Source organism: Nesoenas mayeri (genome assembly GCF_963082525.1).
Source record: "Nesoenas mayeri genome assembly, chromosome: 19".
In the NCBI taxonomy this organism is placed as follows: Eukaryota; Metazoa; Chordata; class Aves; order Columbiformes; family Columbidae; genus Nesoenas; species Nesoenas mayeri.
The window spans coordinates 1,568,378-1,584,525 of record NC_137568.1 but is presented as its reverse complement, the minus strand read 5'-3'; the positions used below and the strand labels follow the sequence as shown (position 1 = coordinate 1,584,525).

General features: G+C 47.0%; 2 protein-coding genes across 2 annotated transcripts; both read left to right on the top strand.

The window, feature by feature from the left end:
- Nucleotides 1–1,405: 1,405 nt before the first annotated feature.
- On the top strand, nucleotides 1,406–9,086 carry ADAP2 (ArfGAP with dual PH domains 2; the record flags this gene model as incomplete). Its single annotated transcript, XM_080356264.1, has 10 exons — nucleotides 1,406–1,499; nucleotides 3,026–3,156; nucleotides 3,709–3,800; nucleotides 3,930–4,015; nucleotides 4,363–4,472; nucleotides 5,149–5,295; nucleotides 6,029–6,112; nucleotides 6,493–6,555; nucleotides 7,836–7,913; nucleotides 8,484–9,086. The coding sequence occupies 10 exons, from the start codon at nucleotides 1,406–1,408 to the stop codon at nucleotides 8,700–8,702; spliced, it is 1,104 nt and encodes a 367-aa protein (XP_080212390.1). The 3' UTR covers nucleotides 8,703–9,086.
- A 1,920-nt stretch (nucleotides 9,087–11,006) lies between these two features.
- On the top strand, nucleotides 11,007–15,769 carry RNF135 (ring finger protein 135; the record flags this gene model as incomplete). Its single annotated transcript, XM_080356706.1, has 6 exons — nucleotides 11,007–11,342; nucleotides 12,093–12,179; nucleotides 12,715–12,906; nucleotides 13,471–13,627; nucleotides 14,273–14,374; nucleotides 15,234–15,769. 6 exons carry the CDS (start codon nucleotides 11,007–11,009, stop codon nucleotides 15,767–15,769), a joined length of 1,410 nt encoding a protein of 469 aa, XP_080212832.1.
- Between the last annotated feature and the right edge of the window lie 379 nt (nucleotides 15,770–16,148).

The following is a 16,148-nucleotide window of genomic DNA, read 5'->3' as shown; positions in this document are numbered from 1 at the left end:
ACATTTTAAACAACAAAGTGAAAATACATCTGTTCACTGCTTTATAAAGGCAACCTTAGTCTAGCTAGATTACAGTGGGTACCTGCATGCATTGGAAACAGGCCCTATAAAGTGTTATTTTAGGAAATCCATGGGTAATTTAAAAGACATAAAGAAGAAATCAATGGTAGACAACATACCTCCTATTTAAGTCAACCCTCTGCTTCTAATAATTGCTTAAGATTTATTTTTTGTTAACGGGCCCTGCTGAGCAGAAAACACATTTTCATCCAAAACATAAAAATCAGCTTCAGGCACCTTGAGAATGGCTGAAGGTACCTGGAAAAGGACAAGAGCCCTGTCTGCAATCTACCCAATTCAGTGAAACCAGAAGTGAAAAAACCCCGGAGTTTCACAATGACTGCACCCTGTTTAAGCAGTAGTTATTACTAGGTGTACAATAGTTTAAAAGCAAATAAACCCAATTAACATGTTCTTGATGAAATCTCAGTCAAGTTTCACGCTTTTCTTTCTAGAATGCAAGTGAAGTTGACACTATTCTACAATCCCATGAGTAATAGAGAAAGAAGCAGTTAAGCCTTAGACATGTTCTTGCAGGCAACAGTGTATTGAAAGTGATGCCGAGTAGGAGGATGGAAGGATCCCTTTCCAAGCAAGACTCTGTCACTTTTTGTAAAAGCCCTGAAATGGGGCAAGATGCATCTTGACAGCTGGGGCTGGGAGGACGCGTCTCTTCCAAGCTGCAGGAAGATGGTGACGCTCAGCTGTCTGACTGTGACATTGGCTTTATCCTGAAGGAGGAACATTTCCATGGGCTTTGCCAATCCTGAACTGCTCTGTTTTATGTATGTTGAGTTACGCTGACGGGTTATTTTCCTCGCAGCACTGTGGCGCCATGTGCCAGGCCGAGCACTTGCGGGGGTGTCGACGCTTGATCGACGTTTGGCGAGCAGATGCTGTTAGGTAGCAAGCTTTTAGAACTATTTCTTCAGAGACAAACACGAGGTGCAGTTGAGGCAAACCCGTAGGTGCGGGGCTGCGCCCTCCTGCTGCAAGCAGGACCCGTAGTCATTAATTTACAGGGCAGGAATTCCGCGGGGGAGGCTTGACCGAGGGCTGAGCTAAGAACGAGCGGCTCATGCCGCCGTCCGGCCCCACCCGCAGCACCGGGGCGCGGGCGGGCTCGGGACGGGCGGCTCCCGCGCTGGCCCCGCCCGCGGCCGTTGGCGGGAGCCGGGGCCGCCGCTCCGGGGGAACCGCCGGCAGGAGGCGGCCCGAGGGGCGGCCCAGCAGCGCCCGCCCGGGGCCGCGGGAGGGGACGGGGCGCCCCGCGGCGCCGGGGCCGCGCTCGAGTTCCTCATTCTCCCGGGGCTGAGCGGCCCGCGGGGCTGAGAGCCGAGCGGCGATGATGGACCGCGACCGCAACAAGACGCTGCTGCTGGAGCTGCAGAGAGCCGCCGGCACCGGGAACGGCCGCTGCGCCGACTGCGGGGAGCCGGGTAAGGGCGCTCCGCCCGGCAGCGCCCCCGGGCCCGATCCCCCGGGCCCGCCCGCTGCGTTCTGACAGGGAAGTGTGAGGGAGGTAGGCGCCGGCCGGGCCCCTCGGGCTGTGCCGCCGTCCGTCCCCCCGCGGTCCGTCTCCCGGTGCGCCGGTCTCTGCTTCCCTCGGTTCCCGAAAGCGCGACCCGTCCCCACCTTTCCCTTCTCGTACCGCAGGGGCGGCAGCGGGTGGTTTCCCGGGGCGGTCTCGATCGCGGGGCGGCCGTTCAGGTGGGGGCTGCGGGGCTGCCGGGCTCCAGGCCGCCGGGACTCGGCTCTGCCCGCCGGGACTCGGCTCTGCCCGCCGGGACTCGGCTCTGCTCAGCCCCCGGGAGCCCCGCGGGCAGGAGGGGACAGCGTGGGACAGGAAGCGGCCGCTGTGCAGCAGCAGCTTCCCCAGGGTTATTTGTAGACAGCGCACAAGGAGGGTGCGTGGGGTGGTTTTCCAGCTCTGTCTCTGCGCTGGGGCTGGCGTGGATAAAGGCACCGAGGAGCCTGCCGAACGCCCGCTCCAGGCTGGCACCCTGCGCTCAACCCTGTCCCCTCAGCGAGGTGAGCATCAGTCCGTGCCCTACAGCGGCTGGAGGGTGACAAGTAGCTCCTGTTCGTGATGAGGGAGAGGCGGAGGGCAGCGTGGTGATCTAAGGACACAGCCTTGCCAGAGCGCTCGGGATGCCGCCGAGCGTCGGAACAGCTCTGAGCGTCGGAACAGCTCTGAGCGTCGGAACAGCTCTGAGCATCAGAACAGCTCTGAGCATCAGAACAGCTCTGAGCGTCGGAACAGCTCTGAGCGTCGGAACAGCTCTGAGCGTCGGAACAGCTCTGAGCATCAGAACAGCTCTGAGCATCAGAACAGCTCTGAGCGTCAGAACAGCTCTGAGCATCAGAACAGCTCTGAGCATCAGAACAGCTCTGAGCGTCGGAACAGCTCTGAGCGTCAGAACAGCTCTGAGCGTCAGAACAGCTCTGAGCGTCGGAACAGCTCTGAGCGTCGGAACAGCTCTGAGCGTCGGAACAGCTCTGAGCGTCGGAACAGCTCTGAGCGTCAGCTCCTCAAGGCCTCTTGGGGAAGCAGCAGCCAAGAGCAGAAGCTGCCGTGAGCGCTGGACACGAGTCCTGGTTCTGGGTGGCTGTATTCCATTGTACTCTCAATAATGCTCGCTGTCTGCAACATACTTCCATTGTTAATTCAGCAACAGGAGCTTTTCATGTAGAACTAATAATTAGCTGAGCTTTTACATCACTACTCGGCTGTCTGCACACCCACATTAATTTTTAAACAAATAGTCAAAGAGCTTACAAAGGCAGGGGCCACATTCTTCATTCAGGAAAGCAGGTGACACCATGGAGTGACAGCCATAAGCAGTGGGGTGGGATTTGCTGTGTTACGTGTGGAGCCTGGGCTGCGCATCAGATGTGCTTCTTGCCTTTGCCAGTGGCTGTGCCTTTTCGCATCTATCAGTTCATGCTTTGTGTTTGTCTCTAGATCCAGAGTGGGCTTCATACAAACTTGGAATATTCATTTGTTTGCATTGCTCTGGAATCCATCGCAATCTTCCTCACATCAGCAGAGTTAAATCCCTTCGGCTCGACTTCTGGGAGGATGATCTTATAGAGGTACAGAGCAAAAAGCAGTAATTAATTTACTTTTCTCCACGTTTTATCATAGCCTTCTGTGGCTCATAATTACACTGGCAGGTGATCAGGTTTCTAACAGCCTGCAGTGTTTGGGGGTTTTTTCACAGCACACAGAAACTCCTCATTGTGGTTTAGAAGCCCACAGATATTTCCAGATAGTATGTTCTATTCATTAATCAACATACCCTTCTTAAATGTTGTATCGGCCTCTCACCTTTCAAAGGAACTGTGTTAGTAATATAATCACCATTAATGTCTAGGAGGAGATGAAGGTATAGGGAAATTGTAAATATCTTTCTCCACAAGCTGGTGTTCCTTCCCATCTGGTTCAGTACTGTAACTACTGAAAAAGGCTCAGCCACCTAAATGGCTGATGGTGCTAAAGGGAATTTATGTTCAGAGATGCACTGAGAGTTATGGCAAGGCTGAGCAAAAACTGCAATGTGCCCTTCGATATGTTTCATTTTATGTTCTTGACGTGGTACTGATTTTGTAGTTGCACACCTAATTGTAACTTCTTCTGTATTTCAGTTTATGAAGACACATGGGAATCTCTGTGCCAAAGCTAAATATGAGGCAACAGTCCCTTCCTACTATTACATCCCTCAGTCCTGTGATTGCTTGTAAGTGGATGGCATGTTTACTGCTGTAGACCTTTAGAGCTGTTGAAATACTGCTTCCCTCTACAGGTGTCTTTGGGTGGCTGGTAAAAATAGAGGCAGATCAGCTTTATCCACGTTTTTCTCTTTCAGGGTTTTAAGAGAGCAATGGATTAGAGCTAAATATGAGCGTGAGGAATTTGTCGCCACTCGAGTCTGCCAAGATCCTTGTTCTGCAGGTAAAGGTCAGGATTGTCAGAGAAAAGGCCTTGAAGGCCAACAGCAGAGTGTTTTGTTTGCAACTTTGAAGACCTTTAAGGTTGGCTTGTCATCTATGAACTGCTGGATGTGCAGGTTTTGCTTTGAGTCTAACTTTGAGAAGAAGCTCCTAAGAAAAGGCACTTAGACAAGTGCAAGGGTGTATTCAAATCTTACAGTTCTCTAGTTCTCCACTGATTTTTTTTTCACTTGAGGTGAAAATTCTCAGATGGAGAAGAGACTTGAAACTCTGTGCCACACCACTTTAGATAAACAGTCCTGCTGTTGTGCTGCCCGTCTCTGACACTTGCCGTGGTCCGACCTGCAGGGACCCGTGAAGGATTCCTCTGGAAGCGGGGGCGGGAAAGCAGACAGTTCCAGAAGAGGCGATTTCTCCTGTCAGCAGGGGAAGGGGTGATGAAGTACTACACCAAAGAAGTGAGTTCCTCAGCCAGAGTTGGCCATAGGTAGCTGGTAAACCTCCACCCTCAGACACTGCTCTTCACCATCAAAAAATACCATAAATAGCTTTGTCTCTAGTTTTGTGGCCAGGCCAGCCTGTGTTTGGAGCAGCCCAGATGTTTCCCAATTAACATATGTGGTATCTTAGGCAACTGCTCTTCTGGATTTAGCCCTTTTCCTCATCCCTTATCTTAACCCTGCAGCCTCCTTTTGCTTAGTGAAGAAAGGAAATGGATACTGACAGTTGAACAGCAAGATGAAGAAGAGATCTGTTAGCAGCTGCTACCTCTTACATTAACAAAATATTCTCCCATCAACTACTGCAGTGTCACCCTCAACATGTCTCGCTTCTGTGGGAGAGTGTAGCTCGTTTTTCTTCAACTATGAGGCTGGAGATAGACCCCATCCCTTACCATTCAGACACATCCCTCTCAAATAGCACCACAGCATTTCTCAAGGAAAGGGAGTCCCTCTTTGTAAGTGATTTTATGTAGCATGTAATTAAAGCTTTACATTTCAGGTATATCCAATACTCAGATATTTTAGGATGCCTGCTTTCTATTCAGTAGGGATCTAGTTTTCATACAGCTAATCTGTCCTCCACTATCTTCCCTGAGAGCACTTTAATACAACGATGCTTTTCTTTTCACAGTCCAGAGGTCCAAAAGCCATTATCAGCATTAAGAACCTGAATGCAATGTTCCAGACAGCGAAAATCCAACATGCTCACGGGCTACAGATCACATACAACACAGATGGTCAAACAAGGAATCTTTTTGTCTATCATGAAAGTGGAAAGGTGAATACCACAGAGATTTTGGAAAAAGCAAGATGCTTAGGTGTTGGATCTATATTTTGGAAGAGATATACCCTGTTTCTGCAGGATCTGGTTTTATTTGAAGTCACTATCACTTGTAGAATATATAAAGTTGCAGAATTTGACACTAACAACTATGACATCTTGTTTCTGTTCTGTTGGGGCATACCTGCAACGTCACACCCTGAGCAGTCTTATGGGCTCAGTGTGGCACGTATATAAATCTCTGCAAGGTAACTACTGCCTAACGGTTTTATACAATTCTATGGTTATGTTATTTGAAGCCTTCTTGACATACATCGAAAATATTGTTGTTCTGCATTATTTCCAAGCAAACAACGATAATTTTAAGAAGTATGTCTATGGGTTTTGTTAGGTTTTGTTTTTTCCCTTGCCATAGTTCTCATGTCTATCCAGGTACAAAGGTTCTTAAACAAAACCATAACTGAATCAACTGAAAAAGCCTGTGTACGCAGACTCGGGTGACTATCCATGCTGAGAATGTTGGGGACCTCCCTGAAGGGGCATTTTAAAATTATTTTGGAGGCTCAATTTTTTTCAGGTGTCTGAGACAAGTCACTGACTCTCCTGCCCCTTGGGGAGAAAGTATAGCTTTGCCAAGAAGTCACAGGGAAGGAGAAGAGCATTTTGGAGAGGCAGCGCTCTTGCCCCTTGTTATTCTTGTCTTTATGTTTCTATTTGCTGTTTTCCTTAGGAGATTGTTGACTGGTTCAATGCCATTCGGGCAGCACGTTACCACTATCTCAGAACAACTTTCCCAACCGTCCCTGAGGCTGAGGTGAGAACTGAACAGGGTTTGAAGTGGTCTATGCAAACATAGCATGGGAAAACATTTTCCCACTTCTGCCAGAGGCAAGTGCTCAAACAGCAGCATGTGGGTCTTGGGAATGGGCAGAAGAGGTAGAAGGAAAGGCCACCCTGCATAACATGCAAAAATGTAGTCAACGCTGAAGGCCTAAAAGTCTCTGTATGGTACTTACGAAGTGTAATCTTTAAAACCTTATGTTCCTTCTTATTTCAGACTTCCCTTTACTGGGCAACCAAAAAAAATCCCAGGTCCCAAAAGCCAAAATTGATGGCGATTAGCTTTGACAGAAACAGAACAGAAAAGCAAGCTTGAATGAAACAGACTTTTAAAATCTGTTTGTGTTCTCCTAGCTCATACCCAGGATCACAAGAAATTACGTCAAAGAAGGATATATGGAGAAAACAGGACCAAAAGTAAGTGCATACTTGTGAGTACACAAAAGAGATTATTCCAGATGGAAAGTATTTGGTATTTCCACTATGTTTACTAGCAAACAATTTGTTGAGTGACTACTCTTCCTGGCTTGATAAAAGACATTATATTCAAGCCTGTCATGTTCTTTGGGACCATGGGGGGTTTTGTGTAGAAAATAAGAGTGGGAAGAAGAATCCTCCTTGAAGAGAAAGCAAGATGGATTAACTGGCAGTGGCCATGCAAAGTCCTGTTACGCAACACTAGATGGGCTGTTGTATCTGCTAATTGGGGCTCTAGAACTGCAGCTCCTGCCAGAACAGAACATCACATGCTGACTCCCCTACTTCCCTGTTTCTCTTAAAGTCAGTAGCACATAAGTCACATCTGCTGAGAGCAGCAAAGTGTGATTGAGCAAATTCTCCACAGTGAAGCCTGTGGTTTCGTTTGGTTTTTATGGGAAAGTATCTGGACCACTACTGCTTGAAACAGGAGAGGGAGATTTCAGGCTCCGCTGAAGGAGGAGATAAAGATCTGAGGTCTTGTTTGAACGTTGTCACTTCTTGCTTTGCTGTTCTCTGAGGGAACCACGAGCTGAAGTCCCATTAAAAAGTTCAGTGGTGAAATGCTGATATTGAATATACTGGGGTTTTGGCCCAGCTCAGTGCTAGTGTCACAATACGTCTTCCTGCAGGTACTTGCACAGAGAATACTCACAGCTACAAGTATGAAAGATTGTGTGTTTTTCTCCTGAGGCCTAATTTCTGCTTAAACTGTAGTGAACCCCAGAAGAGCTTCAGCATGGAGCAAGGAATAGCTCAGAGAATGGTCAGATAAGTGTAGTTGATGGAATTAGCACTTAGAAAAATTACCATTTCTCCCTACCATTGTGCATCCCACAACGCCAGGGAAACACCCCCAAACCAAAATGCTGAAATTGGTTGCACGTTCTCATCATCACCACTGGCCCAGGAATCATTCTCTGCAGTGTTTTCAATCAGTCCACTTGCTGCAACTTTCTTAATCCTGGTAATTTCATCACTGGTAGGACCAAACTTCCTTTTACCCAAAGGGTTGTCATTGAATGCAAATCTCTAGTTTGAGCCCAGGGAGAAGGGAGCTGAGGGCTGCACACAGCAGAGACTCAGCCATTACCGGTCACGGGCATGAATGAAACTGATCTCAAGTTCTGAGTCATTTAAGCAGTCCAGGATCTGCCTCGAATAGGCCAAACTCCCCTTTGGGACTTCGTCTTTAAAGAACTTCTACCATTTCCTTACAGCAGAAGGAGGCCTTTAAGGTGCGCTGGTTCTGCCTGGATTCTCAAGAAAGGAACCTGATGTACTTTAAAAATCCACTGGTAAGACAGCTGTTCTTTGCTATTCCACAAGCCACTTCATGAAACTGGGTGAGGAAGCAGCGTCTGTTCTCATCCAGCTCTCCATGGCTGCGCAAGACTGCAGCGCGCTCAGTCTCAAGAGCCCGTCTCCCTTGTCAAAGGGTCTCTCTGAAGCTGAGCTGTTTGGGAGCTCTGGCCCTTGCAGTGACTGTGAGGAAGATCTGAGTCTTTTAAAAGTAGCTGCTACTACTTGTGGCATTTAGAACCCACTCTCTCCCAGCCCTGTCGCCATTGTGCCTGTAACCTTATCATGATGAACAATATCCCAATAACAGAGGCTTGGCAGCCCCAGTGTCATCCTTCCTAGCACTGCTCTAGGCACAAGAATGAATTTCCTTGCTCCTTCTGAACACCCACCAGCCAGCCCTGCAAGGGTCCCCACCTCCTCCTTCTGAGAATGCCTTTGAGTGTAAAAAAAACTCCAGCGTGTTTCCTGCTGCTTGTCACCAAATCCATGTCCCCCATGGACAGAACATGCTGGAGCTACACTGTCTGCTGGCTAACGGCTGTCTCCTGCTTCCTTCTTTCTAGGATGCCTTTGCACAGGGCCAGGTTTTTATTGGAACGATGGATGAGGGATATGAGGTACGAGCTGGCTTGCCCCAGGGAGTCCGGGTGAAGAAGAGGAAACCAGCGATCACCGTGGTCACGCCAGTGAGAGAGTTTGTGTTTATATGTGAGAACGACCGGGAGCAGAAGGAGTGGATAGATGCTTTAAATGGAGTCATTGCCCAGTCTTTGAGGGGTTAAGACTAGAACAGAGTTCAGCTGAACTGCTTGGGCTCTGTTCAGCGCTGCTCTGTGGCCCCTTTCTGCTGGCAAGGATGGTGCTCAAGGCCCCACTGTGACTCCAGTATTATACAAAGGACTTCTTCCTTAACAGCTACAGGCACAGGAAGGGTGGAACTGAGAAATGAGTAAGAGGGAGAGCAGATAATCAGAATAAATCTGTGCCCCTAGAGAACCTTGCCTGAAGTGCCTTCTCTCTTCCTACCCTTCTCTGCTTTGAGCAGGGGAGGCCTTCCCAGCCTGACCTGGGGATGCACTTCCAGTGTTGGCTTATGGAGAAAAAAAACAAAGTCCATGGAGAAAGTCTGACCCCAGAAGGGCTGCCATGCATTTCCGTGAGGATTCCTGCAGGTGCTGTTATATCAGATCCTCCTTTTCTTGCCCTTGATGTCAGAAGGACTCCTGTTCATCCCAAAGGATGCACTTGACACTCCAGCCAGTGGCACAGATCCTGCCAGTGAACGGGGTCATCGATTGCATGAGTACATAGGAACAGTGACTGAGGGGCAAAGGAATTGTCACCTATCAGGAAGGTGCAGGGTATCCTGGTGGATAGACTTGAGATACCAGTTCATGTTGCAGTCACTGGATGTCCTCAGGGAGGAGCGGAGTCAGGCAGCTACACTCCACCTGGTTGCAGCTCCTGTCCAGGTAGGGACATGGTTGTTTTCAGCAGAGTGGGTTTAATGTCTTTAATAGTGTTCCATTTCTGGCACAGTAAAAAATAAAAGTCAAGTTTGAACTGTGAAGGATGCTGTAGTGGAATCACTCTGATGTCAAATACTTCTAGCTTCTTGCTTTCAACAGTTTCTGCTGTTTGACTTTTTTATGAGTGGCAAATCCAACATACTAAGACCTAATTTTTCCAAAGCAACTCCACATGGTGCTGATCTGTATCCTAAAAATCAGCTGAAGCTTAATGACCCTGACTAGGCTGAGCACTGAAAGGCAGAAAGGACATTTTAAAGTGTTATCTTCAGTGACTTGCTTCAACGAATGAAGACCGGTGCTGGAAGTGAAGGGTGAGTGCCTCCTGGTCAGGAACCACTTACATCCATTCTGTGCAGGAACTGGTGAAGATTTGCACTGGCTGATACAGTCCACTGAGTATTTTCTTGCCTCAAGACCAAGTCTGAGACTTGATTCTACCAAGCAGCCAGTCATTCAGATATTTAATTCTTCTTTTCAAATAGCCTTAGTTTGCAAATCAAGAGGAAGTTTCGCAGACTAAGTTTCTGGTGGGGCTTCCATCTTTTGCTGACAATTGCCAGCCAGCCCGAGATACCCGGAATAGTTCTCTACTGCAGAAATAAGGAAGTGTCAATCCTTGCAGAGACTAGTGAGATTAACTCTTTTTTTTTTTTTCCTTCTCCACAATGGTGAAGACTTGTCTGAGTTGGATTGACATTCTGCCTGTCCCAGCCAGCTCATCATCATCCAACTCTGCACAACCTGCACCAGTTGTTCTTGCTGATGGGCTCCCACAAACTTCCCTGTGTTCCCACTCTCCCCACACAACCTGATTCATTCTAGCTCACATGCTGGTTCAGCAAATGTTTTTCACAATCTAATCCTGCAGCCTTGAAATCCATAGCAAAGCACCTTCTGACTTGTACAAGGAACACTCAGTCTTCGTTTGGTTTGGTGTATGTTAATTGTTATTTTGAGATGAGCTAAGTAACCCAGGACGACCTCAGAAGAGTTCAGTCCATTCAGTAGCCTGAACTTTGCATGAATGGGGCTCTGCAAGTCCCTCTGTGCTGTGTTCTTTGCCCCCCCAGATAGATGAGCAGACCTGCCATGTCAGCAACTCTGATAGGACTTGTTACAAAACCGGGAAACTCCTTGTGAAAAACGAAACCATGCAGATAAAGGCAACTTTTTTGGAGAGTCAATACAAGTCAAGGCCGGGTCACAGAGAGCTCTGTGTCACAGTCCATTTCTACCGTCAGCCCAAAGCCTCGGACCGAGTGACCAGCCGAGGAAGGGTCGGGCCGGTCCCGGCGTTCTGGCTGCCGGGGGAGCTCCCGCATTGCGGCGGGGTGCAGGGGTGCGGGTGGCACAGGTGGGCTCTGGGGCGCAGGTGGGCACTGGGCACAGCCCTGTCCCGGTGACGGGCTCTCCCGGAGCCGAGATCGCAGCAGAGCCGCCCAGCCCCGCGTCTGCGCCCGTCCCGCCGCTCTCCCCGCTCTTCCCGCTCCGCGACGGGAGGCGGCGCCCGGGGGAAACGAAACTGGAGCCGCTGCGCCCCTCCCCGGCCGAGCCATGGCCGCTGCCATCGACCTGGAGCGGCTGCTGGGCGCCCTGGAGCTGAGCTGCGCCTGCTGCCTGCAGTACTTCACCGAGCCCGTGCGGCTCCCGGGCTGCGGGCACAGCTTCTGCCGCGGCTGCATCGCCCGGCACTGCAGCGGCCGGCAGCGCGCCGCCTGCCCGCTCTGCCGGGACGGCTTCGAGCTCAAGGACCTGCGGCCCAACCGGGAGCTGGTGGCTTTGGTGAACTTAATCCCGCAGGAGGTAAAGGAAAGGGAGTTGGAAACACGGGCTGAACGGAAACCCGCCGGAGCTGTTGCCTGCAGCGACCGGAGTTCACCTGGGGAGAAGGTACGGCCACAATTCCAAATACTTCACCAGCGTCTTGAACATGGGACGTGGCTGGGATTGTGTGAACTTTATTTTTCCTTTCACTCCCACTCCCCCAGATTCTTTACATTTCCCATGCTAATATTGGCATTGTTGTAACAATATAATGTATGTTGGGCAGGTAGGTTTAGGGAAAGCAGTGTTTGGGGTTCATTGGAGGTACGTTGAGGACTGCATAGCTGGATTAGAAAAACTAATAGCTGCATGTATTGAGGTCATGTACAATAGTAATTACTAACTGTTCTTTGTGCTGGTTGTTATTTATCCACCAGTATAGCACTGGGGACTCCTGAAAGGACATGTAGTATTATTATACGGTGCTAGAGCTCCACTCAGCTGAGTGGCTCAAAATGGGACTGGTTCATTATATAGCTCTCTGCTTAAAAGAACTCCCAAACTTGAAGGAGGTGAGAAAGTTCCACTGACCTTCATTATTTTCGCACGTATGTATCTAAAATGTCTTCAGTCTCTGCAGTCAAGCAAAGGGCTGAAGCTCACAAATGTATTTGAAGATGTAATTTATGACCGTTGCATGTTGACTTTATTGTGACTATTCCCACTCAGAATTAATTGTCTTCCAGACCCCTCCTCAACCAGTCCAGCACTTAGCTAACGTCAATGACATGGGGATTTTTGTTATCTTGCTGCTTAATATAGTAATGATTTCTTTGAGGATTATATCGATAAATGGTCCAATGTGTTGCTTTAAAGGAGGAAGAGACATGGGACATCTCCAAGCAGCCAGAAGTGACTGCAGAGACCATCCACCTCTTGAGGAAAGATCTCAGTGAAGCAAAGGTACACATTGTACATTCCCTACCTGCAGGTAGCTTCTGTTTCCACTGCCACGGAGACGTGACAAACTCCAGGGCAGCCCCCAGCCTGCGGCAGGAATCCGCCTTTTCATTTCCTTCTGTTGCTGTCACAACTCTGGTTTTATTGATAAGAACAAACTATGGCACCACCTATACTAAGTCCTGTCTCAGCTGGCACAAAGGCCACCGGAGTTGTGCATTGTTGCCTTTTTCTGCCTACCCCAGGAGTAGCCCAAATGTTTCTGGAACTCTTAAGTGCAAAACGCAAATCATAAAGAGAGGGAATATTGATCTTTCTAAGTTGCTGAGCTATAAAATAGTTAAGATCCTGAGCATGCCCAAAATCTCATTTCAGGTAACGCAGGATGGTGTCAAATATATTTTATTTCTTTGACTAAAGGTAGCTGTCTCTGGTCTGTGGGGGTCAGTCAAAGAGCATGCTAGATGGGGCACTAGGTTCTCATATTCCACACTTATTTTCTAACAACACAATGAACTGCTTGTTTGCTGCCTTTCAGGACTATGCATCTCTGATCAAAAGCCAGATCACTACAGATTTCTGTTGCATGAAGGAATATGTTGAAAGACAGGAGAAAAACACACTGATGTTCATTGAACAAGAGCAAAAAGCAGCTCAACAGAAAATTGAGGAGACTATTCGCCAGCTCTCTGCTGAAGTGAACAAGCCCACAGACCTCAAAGCCCAAACAGTAAGTGATGAAATGAAGCGGCAGAATGTGAGCAGAAACCCTTAAGCTAAATGTCTTGGATAGCTGAACATGTACAGAGCACTTTCAGGTCCCCACTGCACTGTGCTCACTAGAGACAATGATACCAAACCACAGACTTTACTGTTACCAGGGGAAGTTTGGAGTGAGAAATTCAGGGGGAAAATGCGTTAGAAAAGGCACAGGCCGGGCATGCAATTCAGAACTATATTTGTTCCAAGGATGCTGGTGACCTGGAGTGAAGTGTCTCAGATGCAGATTTCCACATATATATATGAAACAACTGTCCCATTTTCAATTTTCTTGGGGAAAACAAAGTATTTTATTTTTCATTAAGAATAAACTATCCCTTCATGTTTTGTGTGAGATTTCAGGTTAGTTCTCTTGGATAACTCTCCTATAAAGAAAGCTCTCAATACAAAGAATAAGATTTTGGAGAGGTCATTGCTGTTTCTCCACTCTGGCTTTATCATATAATTTGATGTGCTAGATGAAATAACGGCTATTGTTTACATCTTCCCCTTGATTCTTTCATGTCATTATTAGAGTAGTTTACCTGAGAGACATAAGTACAAAGGCTCACCTTCAACGACTAAAATTACACTTGATGAGAAGCTTAATGCTGTCAAAAGTGCTGTAGAAGATCTTAAGAGAAAGTTGGAATTTTTACTTTTGGAGAAGTATGCTCGGCAGTTCGTACCAGGTGAGTTTTCCTTATTTTGAAATCTCTTTCTTGGAGTGGATCTAGCAGGGCACCTTGGAGAAGACAGTGCATGTGTGTCAGTATTATAAACCCCTTGCAGTTTCGGAGACAACATGATTACTTTAGACTTCTTTCGTGGCAGCCCAAAAGAAAAGAAGTGACTGACATGCAGATCAGTAGTGGAGAATGAAATACCATCTATCTAAATCTTTTTTAAAGCTGTAGGGCTGAATGTCAGGCTTTTTGGTCAGCAATTAGAGTAAAAAAAATACTTTGTACTTATGAATTCCACGTGCAGGTAACACAAGAAACACACGATACTCAGAGAAAAATTAAGAACACTGTAAAAACTTTTATGACAAAAAAACCCCTTTTATGACGAAACGACTTATACGCATAGAAAGATCCAACTGCTTTACCCATCTAACTTTTCTGACTGCTGCATCTGATCACACTTAGGGAAGCAGCATACATTTTTGGATGAAAATATTTTCCTACACATTTATACAATCATAAAAGCAACTATTTGTTTTGTACTTTAACCACTAGCTAGGTTTATTTTATGTAGATTTGCCTTTAGAAGTATAAATACTTCTATTGACATTTTGAAGAAGTGCCTTAATACTTTGATTTTTTTGCATTTAGTGCAACTTGCAGACTTCCATCAGGAGACAAGTGTCTGCTCATTATCTCCAGAGGCTGCAGCTGAAAATCCAGAACCAACGATTTCAAGGCAGTTTTCTCAGTGTAAGTATGCAAGCCAGGGTGACTCTTCAGTAACAATATTCACGTGACTATGAGACTGTGGATTTGCTGAAGAAAACTGAACTTACAGACATCAGCAGGAGATCTGCCTGTTTACCTGAACCATAGAAACACAATGAAGTTACCATGCATTAATCAGTTACAGCAGTGTAACGCAATACTATACCTGACCACATATGCAAGATTAAAAGGATAAGCAACCTGTTTCATGGAGGTACATAAGCCGTGTTGTAGCTTGTGCTGGCTGCAGAGTCTGAGTTGGTGTGTGGGCACTTACCACACCTTACTGATCTTTATTCCGTTAAGCTGTAATGACTCCACTTGCTGTCAGAATTCTGCATCATTTCTACAGAAATATTTTCCACAGTCAACACACAATACTGCAGCTGTAGCCTGAAAAACAAACCAGGTATTTTTGCCGATAAAATATCCAAGAACATGTCCCAGTGAACAGATGACTATGTAAGTTTTATTAGGGTAAGCATCCCATTTATTATTGGCAAAAGGGTGATTTCTTTATAAGATTTGGTTTAGGAATAAGATCCATCCCATAAGGTGCAAAGTACTTTCACCTTCCCACTGGAGTGCATGAGTCCGTCATGGATGCTTACTCAATTGTGCCTGTTAAATGTTTCGGTATGCACAGGTTACTGTTAGGGTTTGGTTGGGGATTCTTGCTGATTTGCAGGGTTGAACTTTGATTAAGGTTTATTTGTATTGGTTTTCCTTTCTGTTCTTGAGTAGGGGATGCACACCCACTGTTATTCAGGATGGATGTAAAGACTGAGGTGAACTTTCTTGTTGCCTGCAGGTTGAGAATATTTTCCTTTCTCTCTTCTAGGGGCAGAGGATGTGACTTTTGATCTCACAAGAGTATATGAGCGCTTAGCAATCACAGCCCAGAACAGGCGAGTAATGGTTTCCAGCCACCCAGGTGATTATGAACCATCGCCCAACAGATTCTGCATCAGTCAAGTGATGTGTTCGCAGAGCTTCTCCACTGGGTGCCACTACTGGGAAGTCATTACCAAGGACAGTGATGGATGGGCTGTTGGAGTCGCCCATGAAATGATTGGTAAAAAGGACAAATTAGGAAGAACAGAGCATTCCTGGTGTGTAGAATGGCTAGGTCCCAAAAAGCAGCTGTCAGCATGGCATAGGGATCAAGAAACATTATTACAGAAGGATAAACCATTGAAGGTTGGAGTTTTCCTGGAGCTACAAAAGAAGACCATGTCATTTTACTCCATCACTGACAAAGAAATGCTTTTGCATACTTTTGAAATCAATACCTCAAATCCTCTTTACCCTGCTTTCTGGCTATATAGTCTAGAAAGAAATGGATCTTTAACTATATGTCACACAAACAGGAGGTAAAGCCTGTTCAGAAAAGCGACAATTTTTCCTACATTGATTAAAAAAAATTACAGGAGAAGAGATGATGCCATTACATTCTGTCAAGTGAGCTTTCTTTAGAAAGATCTGATTGAGTAAGGAATACTCAGAGGACAATGAAGTTACTGATCTCATGTGTGAAAGACTTACTCTTTATGTACTAAACTATGGGGATACACTTTGTATTTGAGGACCTGGCACTTCGGGGAGGTCTCCCAGAACATCGTCTCACTGGCACCGTATCTTGTTTAAGTCTTGCCCAGGCCAAAAGTTTGTCGGTCCTGGTGGTGGTGTGACCACTGGAGTGGTTTTGGAAGTGGATGTTTTCAAATGTTTGTACCAGCTAATAAATCATGAGGTC